Source organism: Suricata suricatta, chromosome 13 (assembly GCF_006229205.1).
Source record: "Suricata suricatta isolate VVHF042 chromosome 13, meerkat_22Aug2017_6uvM2_HiC, whole genome shotgun sequence".
Classification (NCBI taxonomy): Eukaryota; Metazoa; Chordata; class Mammalia; order Carnivora; family Herpestidae; genus Suricata; species Suricata suricatta.
This window is the reverse complement of record NC_043712.1, coordinates 82930385-82951649: the sequence shown is the minus strand read 5'-3', so window position 1 is coordinate 82951649 and position 21265 is coordinate 82930385. Positions and strand designations below refer to the sequence as shown.

General features: G+C 45.7%; 1 protein-coding gene across 1 annotated transcript in view; it reads left to right on the top strand.

Annotated features, from left to right (window-relative positions):
• Nucleotides 1-21265, top strand: part of LOC115275972 (histone-arginine methyltransferase CARM1-like) — a 173523-nt gene that overhangs the window by 69047 nt on the left and 83211 nt on the right. The window contains exon 5 of the mRNA XM_029919685.1: nucleotides 8218-8328. Within this exon, the coding sequence (XP_029775545.1) occupies nucleotides 8218-8328 (111 nt within the window). The remainder of the gene's footprint in view (nucleotides 1-8217; nucleotides 8329-21265) is intronic.

The following is a 21265-nucleotide window of genomic DNA, read 5'->3' as shown; positions in this document are numbered from 1 at the left end:
ACAGCCCTGTTGCATTCATCTCCGCGTTCGCAACGCCTAACAGTGCTTGGCACGGTGGGTCGTGTGCGGCATTTAGGCGATGTCTGATGAATGAGTGTCTAAAACTTTAGAGCTGGGTAAGCATTCCTCTGAGACCCCTGGAAGCATATGAAGGGGCTAATCATCGAGTGATCCACATAGTCTTTTTTCTGTAATAATAGAGGAAAATCATGGGAGAACTGGTGAAAGGTGGTTAAAAAGTTGGTGAAGAATTTATCTTCCTTCTGCCAGAAGACCTGGCAAGAGGAAGCATGGATTCCTAAGCACTAATTATACATTATTTAAATACAGATGGTTCTTTGGTTGAAACCAAGTTTCACTGCATAGCAGACGTAGAATTCTGCCTTCTGAGAAGCTACCACTGCAGGATTCTTATGCCATAGTGAAAGTGCTAATTATCTGAACAAAATTGAAGGCTTAGCTGCAAAGGCCATAAAAGGATGCCTTCTGCAGGCCTTGAGGTGATTTGGGATTTTTCTTCTCTGACCACAAAAAGCTATGCAGGCCCCGTCCCTCTTTTTGTTACTGCCTAGAAGCTAGGGAGTCAGTCTGTCAGTCGAGGGCTGGCATGCTGGAAGAGTCGAGGGAAGTCTGTGGAGGCAGGCAGACTTGGCAGGTGGTGATGAGGACACGCACAGCGCTACAGGAGCAGGGGTCCATGTCACTTCTGGTGATTTGGTGGAGGTGTCTCCCGATGTGGTAAGATAATGGCTAGAAGCAGCGCTGGTGGCCTTGGACGTGGACGTGTGGGTTGGACACAGGATTTAGGAGTATAGGGCACACTGAAATTACAGTTGGAATATTGCAGTTCAGATCAGCTACTGCTGTGCTCAAGCAAAGAAAGAAAGAAGGAATTAATAAATAATAACTGGCATCATTCAAGGGGCTAATTGTGGGGTAAGCAAGGACCTCAGTCTTGGGAGACAATTATAAAATTGCTGGGGCAAAAAAAAGAAGAATAAATGTGACCAGTATTACTGTAGCCTGAAGAGTACAAAGAATAACATAAATGGGGGGCACCCAGGGGGCTCAGTCCATTAAGCATCTGACTCTTGGTTTCGGCTCAGGTTATGACCTCACAGTTTGTGGGTTGGAGCCCCACATTGGGCTCCATGCTGACAGTGCAGAGTCTGCTTGAAATTCTCTCTCTCTGCCCTTCCCCTGCTCTCTCTCTCAAAATCAACAAATAAACTTTGAAAAAAAAGTAAATGGAAGAAGAAGGGAGGGGCTAAGAGGAGAGGGTTTGAGTTAGATGCATTTGCTTTTTTATTGCATCTCTGCTGTTTATTGAGTCCATAGCTATAACTTCATTGGATTCTCAGACTCTTTACAACATGGAGAAAATAATAGTCCTTTGAATATAGAATTGTCATCACAAGGAAATGAGGTAATGCCAACAAAGTTGTAACAGGCATCACAAGATAATAAGCATAAAACAAATGGTATGTATTTACTTTCTTTTTACTCTGTTATTCAAGAGTAATTTTGTTTCACACTTTCATAAAGACCTCGATATTCCTCATTAATTTTAACCTAGTAAAATCCAAATGCGTGGCTCTGAACCTCCTTAGAGCTTTTTGAGCCCTGTCCAAACATTTTGCAGGATTTCTTTGCCCAGGAAAACCACCAGAGCATGTAATTAAAATCATCTGTATAAGCAACAGGACAGCCCTGTCTTTTTAATATTTTTCAAATTTGCTTTACTTCCAAATAAATTCTAGAAGGCTTGGCCACGATTACATGGACTGGTTGTTGACTTTCCGCTGTGAGTCCTGACACCGAGCTCACACCATTTTCTTGGGTTCCCCTATTTAAGACCCAAAGTAGCTGCCTGTGTGTCTGGGGTCAGCTGATGATGCGTTCTCTCTAGAGGAACATTGTACACAAGAGCCAATGGGATCATAGTGTAATGCTGATATGGCAATGTCAAAAAAGTCATCCTTTGAAGGATGCTTAAGATCACTAGATTGGAGAAGGTATGTTATGCTTGTAGAAGGTGCTTTCATAGGAGGTAGTATTTTTTGGATCATGAATTGGTTCCCTATTTGTGAGATACATCTTTTCTTTTTTTAGGGAGAGAGTGAGTGTGAGTGGAAGAGAGGGACAGAGGGAGGGAGAGAGTCTCAAGCAGGTTCCAAACCCAGCACAGAGCCTGATGTGGGGCTTGATCCCACAACCCTGGGATCATGATCTGAGCTGGAATTAAGAGTCAGACGTTCAACTGATTGAGCCACCCAGGTGGCCCAGAGACACATTATGATTTATTCAGTTTGTTCAGAGATTTAGCAACAGTCTCCACTGTGTGCCAGAATGATGCTATTATCCGGGATTCGGTAGGGAGTGAGGAACAGGCGGAAATCTTCCCCTTAATCAAGCTTATAACCCAGGGGAGCAGGTGCTAATCAAATCATCACTCATTGAGTGGGAAATTATAACCACGATGAGTGTTATAAAGGAAGAACGTACAATAGGAGGGCTTATACTTCGCTTGGGGAGGGAACAAAGATTAGGAATGTCTTCTCTCACGGAGAGCCATTTGGAATCTGAAGGCTGAATTGGTGTATCAACCAAAGGTCCTGCCGGAGAGGGTTTGTACACCCGACAGGGTGTTTTAGGAGAGCTAAATAATGGGACTGTGTACTCAGATGTGGGCAGAGTTAAGGGACCCAACACAGGGCGCTGAAGCAGTCTGGGAGTAGCTAGAGAGGAGATCTCTTAGCACATGTGGGCCTCAATGGGCGCTTGCCAGAAAGCGGATAGGATGGCCATAACTGTAAGGATGGAAGCCCAACAAAAATTGTGGCTTTGGGGAGAGGAGACAGCCAATCTGTGGAGATCCAGGAAGGAACAAGCCAGGAGAATAACTCGTCTGATTTCACTGTCCTCACTCCCTCTGACTTCCTGTTGGCTTTTCTCTTGACTGCTCCCAACTGGAGTCCAGTGGCAAGGAAGCCATTGGTGCAGTCCAAATAGGTCAGACTTAGGACAAAAAGCAGGTGGAGGAAAGTGGAGCACAGCTCAAGTAGAAAAGACTTAGCATAATGGGCATTGACTAAGTAAAAATCTAAATATCATGGAGTGTGCAATGAGGAGCGCCCCAGACAAAGGAGGCAGCATGCACTAAGGCCCTGTGGCAGAAGGGAACATGGAACCTTCCTAGAAGGCCTGGGTCAGGGCAAAAGGCTACCTCAGATAGTCACAAGAGTGACCCAAGGGACATGTTGGGATCACAGTCAAGGAAGAAGATAGAGATCACAAAGAGAAACAGTACAGTGTCAGGTCTGTGAGATGGCTTGGAGACCAAGAAGCAGTAGGTAAGGTTGGGTGAAACAATTCAGGATATAAGTGCTGAAAAAGGCCAGGGCATCCTGGGCTGAGCTCTGGCTCTAGCTTTACATGCAAGCAGGGACATTCCCAGAGTTGGGATGGCTGGGGAACGTCATAAGCCATTTCCAGAAATATTTCATGGTGATGTTGGAATTAGAAGACTGCCCTAATGAGTCATCACATTCAGCCATTTTGCCACCAAATATTTATTAATGGTTTTTGTTTTCCTGTTGTGCCGGGTTCTGAGACATAAGTGATGTGCTCCTTATCTTTGGGAGCTCATAGGCTCGGTGGGCTAGGCAAACATGTAATGAATTACTTGCAGTGTTGTTGGGACACCTGGCTGGCTCAGTTGGTTAGAGCATGTGACTCTTGATCTCAGAAGCCCCACATTGGACATAAAGACTACTTAAAAACCAAATCTTAAAACAGGAAATACAGTAAAACCTCGGTTTATGAGCATAGTTCATTCCGGAAACATGCTTGTAATCCAAAGTACTGGTATATCAAAGCGAATTTCCCCATAATATGTAATGAAAACTCAGGTGATTTGTTCCACAATCCAAAACTATTCATATAAAAGTGATTACACTACTGTAATACAATAGCAAATAATAAATAAAATATAAAGAAAAATAAACAAATTAACCTGAACTTACCTTTGAAAACCTTCATGGCTGATGTGAGGGAGACAAGAGAGAAGAAGGTTAGTGAGTAGAATGCTTTTCACTAATGGATGTTGACTGCAGTACAGTATTAAAACCTCTTGTCATAGACTGTGTTTAATGTAACTGCAACAGGGCAGCAGAGGGAAGGGTCTGTGTCTGCAGGCAGCCTGACCTGGAATGAAGCAAAGTATTCCTAAGCTCACTCTTGTGTGGAAAAGCAAAGGACTGTCCATAGCTGTCCTGAAGTGACAAAAATACCCTAGTGCCAGGTGTGGGCACCTTCCAATGTTCTGAAAAATTATACTGATTTCTGCCAAACATTGCAGCCTTAGATCAAGCATCCGAGCATAAGAGACAATCACCCACAATCCCACAGTGAGAGAGAGAGAGAGAAGAACCATTGGCTCAGTTGTGATCATGTGACATTCGGCGCTACATACTACTTGTATTGAATTTGTTAGAAATGTTGGCTCGTCTGGAGAAACACTCGCAGAGCAGGTTACTTGCAGTCCAAGGTTTTATCCTACTGGCAGTGTCCTGTACTAAGCTCTGTTGGAGAGCTATGTACCAGGCAGCCTAGACTGGGGACATCAGAGAACGTGTCCCAGAGATTTGGGATCTGGGCTTGGTCTTTACTTCCCCTGGGAGAAAAATGAGAAGAAGGATTTCAGCCAGCAGAAAAGTATTGGCCACTGTGTGCCAACCACTCAAGCAAATAGTCCCTAAATCTCAGTGGTTTCACGTAAGAACGGTTCTTTCTTCTCATGCCATGTCCAGTGTGTTCTGTGTGGCTCTTCCCAGAACGGGGACCCAGGGGGTTGGGCTCTCTTCAGTTCCAGCAGGTGGTGTCCAGCATGGCTACATAAGCAGCAGAGAGTGTGGGGAAGGCAGGGGACAGCTTCAGCCACCTTCCCACAGAAGGGCCGCTTGTGGCTTCCCCTTCCCTCCGTTGGGCCGAAGTGGTCCATGGCCATCTGGAGATGCAGGGAAGCAGGGAGTGTCATCCAGGCTCTGGGAGCCCATGAGTCTCTGACAGGCTGTCAGCTGCCTCCACCACAGGGGATCACACATGAGGGAGCCCAGAATCCGGGAGAGGGATGCAGTTGCCGAGCCTACGGGGCATGGGGAGGAAGACAAGGGAATTACAGAAAAAGAGACTGGCGAAGTCAGTCATTGCTACGTTGCTGAGGCCCAAAGACTGCCAGCCCATCGAGGAAATGGGGACTTTCTTCCTAGCTGTGTGGGACCTTTGGCGGTGTCTGCTCAAGGTGTGATATGACAAGATTTTCTTCTCTTCACAGTGCACTCTTTTTTCTCATCTTTTACTCTACAGAAAGAAGGCCACGATGGTGCGGAGGGGTGAGCACTGCCCAGCTCTGCTGCTTACTGGCCATGTTACTTGGGCTGGAAGCAGTCTCTCCAAGCCTCAGTTTCCTTATCAATAAAATGGGGACAAACTATGGCCTCCCTTCCCGGGGAGGTGTGACAATCAGGTAGTGCCTGGAGAACATCCTTGGGAAACTGTAATTGGCTTTAGAGATACAAGGGCGGATTTTTTTTTTCCCTAGGGCAGAAAAGTAGAACTTCACGTCTGCCGAGGTCCTCACACATCCCCAGTTCTGTGAGGGCCTGCCAGTGCTGGAATAAAAACCGGGATCGATCTAATCTTCTGTGAGGACAAGGAAGCAGGATGGAAGGTGGCTTCAAGGCTTCCTGAGACGCCATGTGGGAAAGCGTATGAGAGAGTTACCTGCGTTCGTGTCCTCTCTTCTCTCAGATCTGGAAACCCCAGCTGGACAGGGCAGTTTCTTTCCATTAGATCCTAAATATTTGCTTTGACCTTTGGTTTTTCACCAGAGGATTTATTCTAAGCCCTCCAGAGCTCTGTTTCCAACATCGCATGGCTTCTGTAGACACGGCAAAATGTTCTTCCTCCCCCTTCCCTCTCCTATCAGCCCCGGGCTGAAAATTCCCTATTAACTTTTTACTTATATAAACGCGTGGAAAACAGATGGCGTTATCTAGATAATGCTAAGAAAAGATCAGATTCTTTTCCAAGGCCTATGCACTGTTTTGAAATAACCAAATGAATAAGGTTAGCTTGGCCTGAAAATAGGTATTGAAATGAGGTTGTTGGGAAACTTCGTTTGTCATTTTTCATCTCCTCTCTAGGTATGCTCTGGGTCTACAGGAGCGTACGGAGTGGACTAATCTCGGCGAAGTCTGAACCGCACACAGCAGGCTCCCTCCCATCTGTGACCTTTTCCTCTTTCTCCCCATTACCTTTCTCCTCTCTCCCTTCATGGCAAACATTTCTTTGGTTTTTAATCTGCACGGTCAAGAGCGCCGAAAAAATGCTGTTCTAAGATGTGCTTCAGGGCTCCCTAATGAAAGAAACAGAGAGCACCACTCACACCTTTTTAGGGCACCTGTCCCCAGAGCAGACAGGTGCAGTTCTCACTGTGTCTTAAGTTTGCATCTTTGGACTGGGCGTGGAATCTAAAGTTTTACATTTTTATTGAATAAGGCCTTGGAAAGGGTCTTCTGGACCTGGTGTCTGTCTTGGGGGTGGGAGGTTGGTGTAGATTTTTCTCCCCACCTTAGTAGCCTGCATCTGCTCAAGTATGCTCACAGGGGTTTTTGCAATGGAGCGGGTCCATGTGAGCATGAAGTATTTTCTGGGGAGGATGAGGGGAAGGGAATGTTGGTATTTCTAAAACTATTGACAGCCTGACCGCAAATTCCAGAGCCCGGATGACATTTTAAATTGGTAATGCTCCTAATTACCCAAACTCTAGGAAACCATATGGAATACAGCCGCAGATCTCGATTTAATAGAAGTGAGCACTGTGAACCCGTTACGAACAGCATGCGCTCCCAGAATAATCGCACAGTATCCGTGTCCACCCAGCGTGACGCAGCAGCGAAAACACACGCGCGCACGCGCACACACCTTCTTGATATTTCCAGTTTTTTGGAGAAATTCTCCTGCTATCAAAGTAAAAAAAAAAAATCTTTTCTAAATTTCATACAAGAAGTAATACTTTGCTTCCTTGTCAAACATTGCCTCTTGGCATGGCTGTGCGGGGATGGCAGACTTACAGAGACGGGTTTCAGTAAACAGGGATGGTTTTACGGAACACGCACTTGGAAGGCAGAAATACCCAGATGCGAGCCTTCGCGCCCCAGTCCGCTGCTGGGTGGACTCGGGCCGGTTGGTCCAGGTCCAAATTTCAAAGTGGTCGTCTCCACAGTAGGCCTAATAATGTTATCTACTCAAATGTTTCTTACAAGGATTTAGAGCCGGTCAAAACATCTGGCTCCGAGCCAGTGCTGAAAGATGTTAAGAGTAAGAGCCAACGGTGGGGCAGGGACACAGTCACCTGAAATCTCAGTGACCAGGTTGAAATGTGTGCCTTGGCCTCAGCCATGGTTGGTACATATCATGTACCTCTTCTCTCTCAGCAGGTCCGTCCAAGTGTTGGGCCCTTGTGCCAGTGAAAGGTGATTTTCTTGATTTAAGACCAAGGTCTGAGCACAGAGAATAGAAGAAAAGTTTCTGAGAATTGCATCTGCCCGCTGCCTAAATCTCCCTACCCTCCATTTGTAAACCTCCCCAACTTTGTGGAGGGGCCTGCAAGGAAAGCAAGCACATACCTCACTTTTAGATTTTTTTGAAGACATTTCTTCAGTTATTTCTGCATATATATGTATATGAATATATGATAAATTGATATATAAAAATTTTATATGTAAAATAAAGCACAAAGTATATGAAAACATGTAAAATTATCAGTGACAGTTTTCATTTTCTTCGTGCTAACAGATTGGATAGGCAAGCTCATTCATGACACCTTACTTTTCGTGGCCCTAGACATCCTAAAAGTGATTCGTGTGACAAAGACACCATAATAATAGTAGCAGCGATTTGAAAAACACCAGTTACCTGCCACGTGCTGTGTAGACACTGCATGTTACTTACTCCCTACAACAAACCTTAAAACATGGAAATTACCCCATTAAACATCCGAGGAAAAGGAGTCTCCCAGAGATTCCTAACTTGACTAAGGTAAGAGCCCTGGGAAATAGCAGAGCTGGAGCGTTAAGTCTGATGGTCATGCTCAAGGCTGGAGTGAAGCCTGTGTGTCTTCTCACCCCTTCCTTGTCTGCGACTTTTCTTCAGGTCGTTCTGGACGTGGGTTGCGGATCAGGAATCCTGTCGTTTTTTGCCGTGCAGGCTGGAGCCAGGAAGGTGTATGCTGTGGAAGCCAGTTCAGTCGCACAATATGCTGAGGTCAGTGGCTGTATTTTTACAGCATCTCCTAACGGGGTCTTCACGAAACTTCAGGGGACTTGAGGGATGGACTCTTCCAGGTGGGTCATTGAGAAGCCCCCCCCCTTTTTTTTTTTACCAATCTGATTTTTTTTTTTCCTGTGGGGATTTTGTTGCTGAGAGAAGCCAGACTTCACTGTAGTAATTGATAGGAAAACAAGTTTTTGAAGAAGTTCATGATACTGGGGTGCCCGGGTGGCTCAGTTGGTTGAGCGTCCAACGTTGGCTCAGGTCATGATCTCACGGTTGACGAGTTTGAGCCCCATATCGAGCTCTGTGCTGACAGCTCGGAGCCTGGAGCCTGCTTGGGATTCTGTCTCCCTCTCTCCCTCTCTCTCTTTCTGCCCCTCCCCTGCTCATGCTCTGTCTCAAAACTAAACATTAAAAAAATGTCGCGATACTGGAAATAGAATAAAACTTTCTTCTTCCCCATCCACTGGATGGAAGGTGGGCTGGGGGACAATGAATGTTTTGTTTTTTTATCTTTAATAACCTACCAAGGTACGGAGTCAGACTTCCTAGAGCTTGATTTATCTTGTTCTTAAGTGCTATACTGACACCTTGTACCACTCAACTTACTCTTTGTTTTTTAGTTTTTTTTTAACATTCTAGATCCCTAATTTTTTTAAATCTTTATAAATTTTGGGAAAAGAGAGAGAGACAGACCAACAGAGTGTGGGTGGGGGAGGGGCAGAGAGCGAGGACACAGAGAATCCCAAGCAGACTCCTAAATGTCAGCCCAGAGCCCAATGTGGGGCTCGAACCCACGAACCACAAGATCATGACCCCAGCCAAAGTCAGGTGCTTAACCGACGGAGCCGCCCAGGTACCCTCATACCAGTCATTTTAAATTTTAGTTTAGGTTTAAGGAGCTGTTGCTCCATGGTTGTATTTGGAGCGTAGACAGAAGTCTGTGTTTCAAAGAGCTTTATCAGATTTCAGGCATAGATGGGAGGATAGAGAGATGCTTCGTTTTCACTGTGGTACTCTATTGTCATTATTAAATGTGGACAGATATTAGAGAATAACTCAAAAGCCAAAGTCAGGTAATAACGGCTTTCGGTAATACTCGGTTGGATATCATAATAACCCGACCACGCAGCAGAGATTGGATGTGTGTGTGCGTGCGTGAACAGGGTAATGTGCTGGTCATTCACACCTGGAGGAGGTCGGATTTTAATGAGGGTAGGATGACGGAGAAGGAAGCTCCGCTGTTCCTCCCGATGAACATCACGAAATGTTGCCCCAGCCCGGGACAAGGGGCAGCTCAGAGCGGCATCTGGTTTCGGATCCGTGGACAGAGAAGAATCAGAGACCAATAGACCAGCGTGGCGTGTTTGGAAGGAAAGGCCCCAAGAGCCTAATGGCTGGCCTGTTGTTTTACTCCGCTTTCCCTTCCAAACGGGTCTTGGATCAAATATTTTTGGTCACTGGCTTTGTCACCAGTTCTTAAAAGTTGTTTTTATTGAATATTGGATACACATGGAAGGATATTTGTAAAATACGTAAGTGTAAGGGAAAATGACACAATGAACACGTGCTCTCTACTTCTTTTAAGAAATAGGCCGTTGGTGTTTCTATCCAAGGCTCGTAAGTCTCCTCCTGATTGCTTCTCCCTTCTTCTCTAAACACAGGTAACCGCTATCTTGAATTTTTATTTCTTATTTGCTTGTTCTGTATAGTTTTACCTTATATATTTCTATCCCTAGGAACCCTTGGGGCACCTAGTTGGCTCAGTCAATTAAGCGTCCAACTTCGGCTCAGGGCATGATCTCGCGCTTCTGTGAGTTCAAACCCCGTGTTGGGCTCTGTGCTGACAGCTCAGAGCCTGGGGCCTGCTTCACATTCTGTCTCCCTCTCTCTCTGCCCCTCCCCTGCTCATGTTCTGTCTCTTTCTGTCTCTCAATAATAAATAAATGTTTTAAAAAAACTTTATGAAGGTTTCACAAATAGAATCCATATGTATGCATTCTTCTGTAATTTGTTTTTTTCATCCAACTTCATGTTCCTGGTGGTCATTTTGTGGATGTGTGCAACTTGTTTCTTTGTCTTCGGTGCTGGATACGTTCTGTTGTATGAAATGCCTCAGGTTGCTGGCTTGCTGTTGTGTTGGCTGACTGTGGATGGCCACCAGTATACGAGCGTTGTTAGGAATATCTTGGAACACCACCACCCACCGCATCTTTGATAGGGCTTCTCGGTATATACCCCGCAGGGGAACTGTTGGGTCATAGGGCACGCGTACCTTCAACTCCTTTCTGTGGTGACCCATCCTTTTCCAAAGTGGCTCTCCCAGCTTTCGCTCCCTCCTGCAGTCAACTAGAATGCCATTGTCCAGGGCACCTGGGTGGCTCAGTCGGTTAAGCGGCCGACTTCAGATCAGGTCATGATTTCATGGTTCCTGGCTTTGAGCCCCACGTCAGGCTCTGTGCTGACAGCTAACTCAGAGCCTGGAACCTGCTTCGGATTCTGTGTCTCCCTCTCTCTCTGACCCTCCCCCACTCACACTCTGTATCTCTCTCTCTCAAAAATAAATAAACGCCAAAAGAAAAAATTAAAAATAAAAGAATGCCATTGTTCTGCAACGTTGTCAGCACTTGATATTGTCAGACTTTGGAAGTTTTGCCCGTGTATTTATGACCTGGTATTTGCATTTTAATTTGCATTTTCCACTTACTAATGACTTTGAGCATCTTGGCTGAGCGTTTTGGCTATTTGTGCTTTCTCTTCTATGGAATACCTGTTCAAGGTTTTTTTTTCTTTGACAATTTTTATTTTGGATTATTTTTCTAATTTTCATTCATTTGTAGGGACGTTTTCTGTACTCTGGGTATTAATCCTATTCCATTATATGTAGGAAAAATATCTTTGTCCAGTTGGTACCTCACCTTTTTCTTTGTGATGCTAATAAACGTTAAATATGGAATCCTGAATAAAGGAGAAGAGGAGAAGAGAAGCTTATGCAGAGAGAGCCCTGTAGTTAAAGAAGCCTCTGCTTAGATTTTCATAAATCTTAAAGTGCAGTCTTAAGGCTGAGGAAGTGAGCGCGGAACTTTCCCTCAGGTGCTGCTCAGTCAGCCAGCCATACATGTTCATTCAGTTGCATCACACAGTTGTGTTTCTGGGAATACAGGAGTAGCAGTACTGATTAAGGTCAGACTTCAGGGAGGTTCTGTGCTCTTTTTTTTATATAAAATTTATTTAGGTTAGAGTACAAGCAGGTGAGGGGCAGAGAGAGGGGGACAGAGGGTCCTAAGCAGACAGGCTGACAGCAGCGAGCCTCATGTGGGGCTCGGACTTAAGAATCGCAGGATCGTGACCTGAGCCGAAGTCAGACGCTCCACGGACTGAGCCTCCCGGGTGTCCTCAGAGAGGTTCTCTTCTGATACGAGAACGATCCTAGCGTCTCTCATTTCAGGCACGCCCTCCCCCAAAAGTGGCATAAATAATTCAGGGATTTTCTTTTTCTCATACAATTTGTTTCTACATATATTTACATATATTTTATTTTTTTAAGTTTCCTTTTTTTTTTTTTGAGAGAAAGAGCAAGAGCATGATCAAGGGACGGGGCGGGGGGGGGAGAAAGAGAAGGAAAGAGAGAATCCCAAGCAGATTCTGCAGTGTCAGCATGGAGCCTGAAGAGGGCTCAAACCCCCAAACTGCAAGACTGTGACCTGAGCTGAGATCAAGTCTGACGCTTAATGGTGCCCCTCACATATATTTTAACATGATTTGAAACATATTAGTGATTTCTAAAACCTTGAAAACCTAATACCCTTGACTGAAGTATCTTTAGAGAAGAGAGGAAGCAATGATCCAGAGATACTCTTGCTTTCCCTATCCATAATCCCATCTCCAACCCCAGAGTAAACTCTGAGTCATCACCAGCACTCCATGGGAGGGGCCATTCTAGAATCATCTCTGTGAGTGGTTTCTCCAAAGGAATCCTTATCCTGATTACATCTATCCCCAGAATTGTTGCTTTCTCAGAGTGGTGTTCCCCTCCGGGGCACTGTCAGCCAGAGTGCGGCGCTGTAGAATTGTAAGGGTATCCAGCAAGAAGCTAATAGAGAAGAGAGCACAAGAGAAAGAAGCAAAACTCTTCCAACTATTTAAAACTTTTTGCACAGTTTAACACTTGGAATAATTTCAAACTTGCAGGTAAATTGTCAAAGGCTGCCCAAAATCTCTTTACCTAGATTCAACAATTATTCACATTTTATCTCACCTGCTTTACCATGTAGTCTGGTTTCTGTCTCGTCCCTCCCCCAAATATGTGTACTCGTGTATGTAAATGTTTACATCTGTGTAGATAAAGGTAGGTGCGCGCGCACACACACACACACACACACACACACACACACACACACTTTTTACTGTGGGTCAGTGATATGTATTATGGCCCTTTATCGTTAAATGTTTCAGTGTCTATTTCCTAAAAAGGCTATTCTCTTAAGTAACCAAAGAACTTAATTTAAGGGTGAAAAAGCAGCTGAACGGGGCGCCTGGGTGGCTCAGTTGGTTGAGCAACTGACTTTGGCTCAGGTCATGATCTCGCAGTTCGTGAGTTCGAGCCCCACATGGGTCTCTGTGCTGACAGCTAGCTCAGAGCCTGAAGCCTGCCTTTGTATTCTGTGTCTCCCTCTCTCTCTGCCCCCCCCATTCTTGCTCTGTCTCTCAATAATAAATAAATGTAAAAAAATTTTTTAAAAAGCAGCTGTACAATGACTTGTCCATTGAGTCTTTCAATGTCATCTTCTCCAAAGGTTTTGGAGAAGCCCCAGCATGAGTGGAGAGACAGACAGTGACCTTGGTGTTGGGCTGAGCAGAGTCTATACCGACCTGACTTTTTGCTTGCTTATTATTTCCAAAGAGACTTGATTTTTAAAGCTTGAATTCCCAAAACCATAGTTTTATTTTATCTTTGGTTTTGGCTTCTGTCCAGGATTTTTGTGTTTCTGTAGTCTTTGTTTTCTGTGTATAGTTGGGGCAGGTTGGGGGCGGGGGTAGCTATTCAGATGCCGGGGAAGCTGCATAGAGCCCTTGAACTCATTGCTGGCAGGTCCACTGGGCCCCGGAGACGTACCCTGCATGGAGCCCCAACAACAGGCTAGCTGTAATGTGTTCAGGGCCAGAAGTGATTAGAACCTTCTCAGAGGATGAATTTAGTGCCAGCCTGGTCCTTCGTGATGTAGTTTCCAGCCTCCACCGTGCCTCTCACTCCAGCCGTGGGGGTCATGAGATGCTCCCGCGGGCCAGGCCTTCTCACCCTTGGAGGGGGCAACCTCTCCCCGCTCTTGATTTCTGCTTCTTACAACGACGCTCATCCATACAATTTGTGGGTGGCAACACGCAAGTGTGACCAGCACACAGAAGATTTCACTGCAAGCACAGGCTTTCAGGGCGGCTCAGCGCACAGCGCGTGGGACTCCTTTCGACCTTTTCATTACTTGGTAATTGAACCAGCAGACATTTAATTCTTTCCTCTGGAGTCTTCATTAAATTGCTCAGAAAAGATAAAATTGCAGCAAGAAAGAAAAATGAACAAATTTAACTACCACCGCCTGTGCCTGGATTCTTCTTCTCACACTGGGCTTCTGGGCTTTAAGTAAACAGGATGGTTTCAAATTGCATTGAATTCAATTTCAGTTGCTCTCAGTGGCTCACACGGATTCTGTCCGGGCTGACCCTCGGATGGCAGGAGGATGGGAATGACCCCGTGTCTGGAGGGCATGTACGCAGAGTCATTTTTTGCAGGACAGTCATGAACTTGCCCAGGTGCGGCCATGTGCTGTCACCCTGGGCCCCATCTGACATGTCTGGGTCAGTAATAAGAGACCATCCTTGTCTAAGAAACAGGGCAGGACTGAAGGCCTCTCATGGGCCCCCAGCCTGCTCACCTCAAATTGGCAGCTTTGTCTTTCTCTCTTTTTGCTTCCTCATGTAGGAAGCCTAGAGCTGAAGCTCCAGGATCATATAGACCAGAGGTCAAAGAAAAGGGCACTTTATTGGTACGTAGTTCCTCTGTCTGCCTCATTAGGATGACTTTGAAGGAGCCGCGCCACTTACTTCCAGGTGATGGAGAGGTAGAAGTAAAGACAGGTGGAAACCAAGCCATTGAGATACTGCCTTTCTAGACCTGCCAGATTCGTAATCTAGGGCTGTTCTGTTCCTAATGGGAGCCACTAGACACATGTGGCTGTTTGAATTTAAATATAAGTTAATTTTTAGGAATGAAGTACCTGAGTCACACTAGCTGCATTTCAAGTGCTCAGCAGTCTGAAGTGACTGAAGGCTATTGTGTTGGACAGGGCAGACAGGGAACGCGTCCGTCATCGCAGAAAGTTCTAGTGGGAAGCACCGATGGAGAGGACACAGGTGACCAGACTTCACTTTGTTGACAGTGGGTGGTCAGGCTGGTGGCTGTGTTCGCTGCCAGGCTTTGGGAGCCTTGACCAGATTGGACTGGCTTGAAGGTAGAGGCGCCCTCCGCAGTCCCTCACGCTGTGGGCATTGTTTATTTTTCTCTTATTTATGTGTGAGGTCTGTCACAGAACAGGTTCCCTAGGAAACAGGCTCTGATGCAGAGATCTGCATGGAGGATGTGTATCACAGAGGGCTCTCGGGAACCTGAGGGGTGGAGAAATGAAGGAGGCAGGACAGTACTGCTCAGCAGAGGCGTTAAGCTGCAATACGGTTGGAATAAGGTGCATGTCCAATTGCATAGGAGTTCCTGAGCTGGAGCTACCCATTGGACATGAATCACTTTGAGGCAAGGGCTTTACATTCCACACCTTTTAGAGTACATTCCCTTGGGAAGGGCTATGGCTTTGGGTGAGGTGGCTACACGGGTGGGGGGAACCTGGTAAGACATGACCCAGCTGAGAGCCATCATTGCCGATGTTCCAGCAGCTGGGCGAATGCGTCCCACGGTCCTGAGACAAAGGTCTGTAACACATGCCATAGCAGGTCGTACAAGATCAAGATTTCAGATCCTAACTTTGGATTGTAGCCGGGAAGCTGGGGGAGGACGGAGATAAAGATTTAACAGGACGTCCAGGAGGTGATGGAACACATGCGATGATTCTAAAAACTAAGACAAGGCCACAAAGCGGTTTGTCACGTGTGCTTGAGGTGTGAGCAAAGACTGTCTAGAAACGGACTCGCCACCTGACATGATGTGCCTTCTACTGCTCGAAGCCCCGTGAAGACACAGCATACATACAGGACACGATCTCTCCTGTCAAGTGGCTTACAATCCAGTTGAATTTCAAACAAGTGAACATCTTGACACAAGACGGCGCGGACATGTGAATGGTGGGACAAGAAGCCGCTGGGCCAGGAACAGTTCCCGCCGCCTGCGTGGATCAGGGAGACTGGTGGAGAAGAGGTGGGATTCGAATTGAATCCTCAAGGGTGAGAGACATGCAATGCTGTCTTTTCATGCTTCGCCTCTCCCCGCCAACAAGGACATTTTCGGAAGCCCTTCGGTTCTTAAGCAATTCCTCATCTTACATGTGTTGATCATCTCTTCACAAAATACTTTGAAGGCCAGTTCTTGAAAGGTACTTCTACTAAGTTTTAATCCCAAACCCTTGAAAGAGCATGTGCTTTGAAGTTTTCTGAGTTTATCCTGATTTCAACTCTTTGAGTAGCTTATTTCTCCAGTATTTTTAGTGTCTCCTACGGCTTACTTCTACTCCCTTCTCATTCTCCACAGACACCAAATGCCTGAGTCATGAAGTTCCATCTAGCCCGTCAACGCTTTTTATTTTTGCACTGACAATGAAATTAAAAGGTGGCAGCAAGGAACCTGTTAGGGAAATGATAATAAGCATTTTGTGTAGCTGAACTTCTAGAATTTAGGACGCATGTCTACATCTATAAACATAATAGTTCTTCCAGAAGATTCTGTGAGGGGCTTGGGGCAGATAATATGACCCCCTATTATAGATAATAAAGAGCCTTGGACATGGTAGGTCTTGAAAATGGGACACAGCTTGTGAACATCCAGGGACTCATGGTCCCCTTGGAGATGAAGAGGTTAATGTGTTGACGAGGAGCTGGACCACCTACCCTTTAGAGAGTTCTTCCAAGATCCAGAAGAAAAACCATCTTTTTCTTGTCAAGGAACTGATTGTGAAGCATTTAAATGGGCAGACAGGGCTGCCATGTAAGAGGGAAACATTCCCCCATTGGCCACATCAGCTGGCAACACGCTTAACGGAGGAGCAGCCTAAAGAAATCCACGTGGAATCTACCACATGTGCCACAAAACCCTTCCCGGGAAATGAGAATCCTTCTTAGAGCTGGAATGGTGACGGACAAGGCAAGGCCAGGTGGGAGAAAGTATCCTTGCCTCTTCATTGCACTCAACACTGTTTCTTACAGCACAGGCTCCAAACACCTGTGCCAGGACTAGGATTGAGGACTCTGGAATCAGACAGGGTGAGGGTGTAGCCTTGATCCACAGCCTAATGGTCAATGTGACCCTGACAAGTATTAGTTTCTTTTTGCTGCCATAAAAAAATTACCACTTAATGGCTTAAAACAATGCAAATGCATTGCCTTGCAGTTCTGAACGTCAGAAATAGGAAGTGGATCTTGTGAGACTCAAATCAAGGTGTCAGAACCGTATCCTTCCTGGAGGCTGTAGGAGAGAATCCACCCTGTGCCTTTTCCAGCTTTTGGAGGCTGCCCACATCCCTTGCCTACAGGCTGCATCCTTCTGACTTTGGTTTGTTGTTGTTGTTTGTTTCTTTTGGAGGGAGGTTTATTTTATTTCAAATGTATGTTTATTTTGAGAGAGGGAGAGTACACATGCATGCGTGTGAGCAGGGGAGGGACAGAGACAGAAGGAGAGCGAGGGAATCCCAAGCAGGCTCCATGTCATCAGCACAGAGCCCGATGAAGGGCTCCATCTAAGGAATTGTGAGAGCATGGCCCTAGTGGAAATCAAGAGTCAGATGCTTATCCGGCTGAGCCGCCCAGGTTCTCCCTGCACTTTGCTTTTTACGATCATCTCCTCCCCTCCTACCTCCCTCATGGAAACACCCTGTGTTTATACGGGGTCCACTAAGGCCATCAAGTATGCGCTCTCCATCTAAGATCCTGCATTTCATCACATCTGCAAGATGCCTTTGCCATGTAAAGTAACACAGTCCAAAGTTTTCCAGAGCAGGATGTATGCTTTTGGGGAGGTGTTATTCTCCCCACTATAATAAGTTAGTTGACCTTTCTCTGCCTCATTTTCTTCACCTATAAAATCATAGATAATAATAGTCCCTTGTGAAGATACTCAGGAAATCACATGAGAAAGTCAATATAGGAATTAGCACAGCGCCTGACATTCTCTTGCTCTTGTTATCCTTGTCACCAAGGCTGTGAACTTGACTGTTACGGGGCCCCATTTCCTCCCCGTCTCTGTGTAAGTCCGCCCCACAGAGATCATGGAAGGGTGATCCCCAGGCAACACTGGGAGGCGTGGGGCCGGGCAGAGCACATTTGTAGGAGTGTGTGTTTGCAATTTCCTTTAGTGCTGCTTTTTAAAACCCAACCAACTGCAAGAGGCAGAGCCTCAGCACGTGTGCCCCGCCCTTCTCACATCTTCTGCAGATGGGCCAGAGCAGGGTACTAAGCCGCTCTGTAATATCCGGGTCTCGGGAGAAAATCATAGCTAGTTTCTAAATCCCGTCCCCCGTAGAAACTGTGCTTGCTGACCCCAATCTAGTAAATTGTCAGATGGCCTCAGGTTTGATGGCCGTTGAGAGGAAACAAACCACTTGGACATCAGGGACTAAATAACACAGTAGCCCTCAGACAAGATGCATCCGGATCTCCTGCAACACGGATTGCTGGGCCCCGCCCCCACGGTTTCCGATTCAGTAGGGACCCGGATGTGGACCAAGTGCTCGCATTTCTTACAAGTTCGGCTCTTGCTGATGCTTGGTCAGGGGACCGCACTTTGGGAATTCCTGGGGTTGTATAACAGCAGAGACGGAACAGCCCCCCACAAGGATTTCCCACAATGCCTGAGCTGGACCAGTGAGGGAGCCGGAGGAGTAGCTGGAGGAGCCTTCCTGCCCCAGGCTCCCTGCAGTGACAGCAACACCCCTTCTTCTCATGATGCATGGATTTTACCACGTCCAGTTTAGTAAGCAGCCAGAAAGGCTGGCAGCCAGAATGCATTGTGCCCATCACCGAACCGAGATTTGGTTAAAAGCAACAAGATTGAATTTACTTTCTTTTTTTGTTTTTTACTTTAAAAACTTTGCTTTTGTTTTTAACCTCAATTTGTTTCTTTCCCAAGAGTATTGAGAAATAATTAACAGATGTCACTGTATAAGTTTCTGGTATACAGCGCCATAGGTTGACTTACGTATTTTGTGAAATGATTACCTCAGTAGGTTTAGTTAACACCTGTCCTCTCAGTCAGATACAATACAGAGAAAAGAAGAGAAGAAATTTTTCCTTGCCCTGAAAACTGTTAGGTTTACTATCTTAACAACTTTCTTACACATCGTACAACAGTGTTAGCTGTAGTCAGTATATTATATATTACATCTGCAGTACTTACTTAAAAAGTAGACGTTTGTACCCTTTGACCATTTTCCCTCATTCTCCCCCCCGCCCCCGCCACCTCTGGTAACCACAAATCTGATCTCTTCTTCTATGAGTTTGGTGGATTTGGGGGTTCTATTGTGTCATGTTTCTTTTTTTAGGATTCCACGTGTAAGCTCACACAGTATTTGTCTTTCTCTTTGACTTATTTCACTTAGAATCCCTTCAGGGAGCATTCATTCACGTTGTCATCCATGGTAACGATTCCCTCATTCTTTATGGCTGAATACTATTCCATTGTGTACCTGTACTGTGACTCCTTCATTCATTCAGCCAGTGATGGACCCTTGGATTGTTTCCATGCCTTCACTGTTAGCAATAATACTTCTGTAAATATCAGAACACAGATACCTTTTCAAGTTAGCGTTTTAGTTCCCTTTATACCCTCTCTTTTTTTTCTCACTTGATTGAGGTATAATTAATATTTCACAGTTGCACACAACAATTATATACATATTGAAAAGTTTGGACATGTACACACATCACTTATAGCCAAGGTACTCAACATGCCCTTCATCTCCAAAAATGTCCCTGTGTTCTGTTTTTGTGTGTGTTTGTGTTTGTTTTATACGAACACTTAACATGAGCTCTACTCCCTTTTTTTAAAGTACACAACACCACACTGTTAATTACAAGTGCTACCTTGTGTAGAAAATCGCTAGAACATACTCATTTTGCATAACACAGATTTTTAAGTTTATTAAGTAATCTCCACAATGCAGTGTGGGACTGGAACCCACCACACCGAGGTTAAGAGTCACTCATTCTTCTGACAGAGCCAGCTAGGTGCTAAGCATACCACAAACTTTGCATCCATTCAAGAAATTCTTTTCCCCCTTTCCTAGCCCCTGGCAACCACAGTTGCGTTCTCTTCTTCCCTGAGCTGAGCTGTTTTAGATACGTCATGTGAATAGAATCATTCGTTATTGATGATTGCATTACTGCATTTAGCATAATGCCCTCCAGATTCGTCTCTGCTGTTGCAACTTGCAGGAATTCCTTCTTTTTAAAGGCTGAACTATATTCCATCCGTGCGTGGGTGTGTGTGTATCTAACATGTCTTCTTCATTCATCTGCTGATGGGCATTTGGACTATTTCTACAGCTTGGCTTTTGTGAATAACGGTACAGTGAGAGTTGCCAATATCTCGGGAGGCTGACTTAGCTTCTCTTGGATGTACACTCAGAAGTCAGGTTGATAGATCACAAGGTGACTCTACTTTGATTGTTTTGTGGGAACCCCACACCATTTTCCAGAGTGGCTGCACCACTCTGTATTCCCACCAACAGTGGGTAAGCGTTCCAATTTCTCCCGATCCTCACCAACACATATCTTTTTGCTGTTTTGGAAATAGCCCTGCTAACAGGTGTGAGGGGATGTCTCATTGTGGGTTTGGTCTGCATTTCCCTGATGGTTAGGAGAACAATACATCTGTTCTGCTTATTGGGCTTCTAGATCAACTCTTATTTGAATGATGGTCTGGAGGAAAAAAAAAATGTTTTTTTTTTTTTTTGTGGGAGGGCTTCTAGATCAACTTTTATTTGAATAATAATCGGAAGGTAAAAGATAACATATTTGGGAGGTGTTTCTAGATCAACTTTTATTTGAACACGGTATGAAGCAAAAAAAAAAAAACCTTTTGAAATTGATATCCCGTTTCCTCAGTTTACACATTTACAGAGGAGCTTTGCCCAAATCCACAGCTGTCTGTCCCCGGTGCTGGAAAGTTGTCCTCATTCCCAGCACCGGCAAGTCCGTCATCTGGATGTTGAAACCATACTTCAGTAATTCAGATGGATTTTCAGCTCCCTTTGCGGCATCTGAAATATTCTTTCCTTGAGCCAAAGTCGTAGTTCATGGCCACTCACCTCATCGGTCCTGCCTTTACCCCCTGGCAGCCCCCAGTGTGCGCTGCTATTGGCCGCAGGTTTGAGAGAAGCCGCGGAGAAAATGCCTGTGGACTAGAGCATTCTCTGGCACGGCACCCACACATTTTAGTGGGGGGTTGTGATTCGTTCTTGGCAGGCAGAGCAGGGAAGGTAAGACAGACTGTAATTTAAATTTGTCCAAATACATAAGGCATCCCTTTGAGCTTCCCAGGGAATGAAACTGCAAAGCATCAGATGGTTGATTACTTGTCATCGCTAAGAAGGTTTTGATGTCTGAGCGCGGCCTTCAGCCCTCGCAGTGAATCGGCTGTACGCTCACCCCCCCCCCCCCCCCCCCCCCCCCCCCCCCCCCCCCCCCCCCCCCCCCCCCCCCTCTCCCCCCCCCCCCC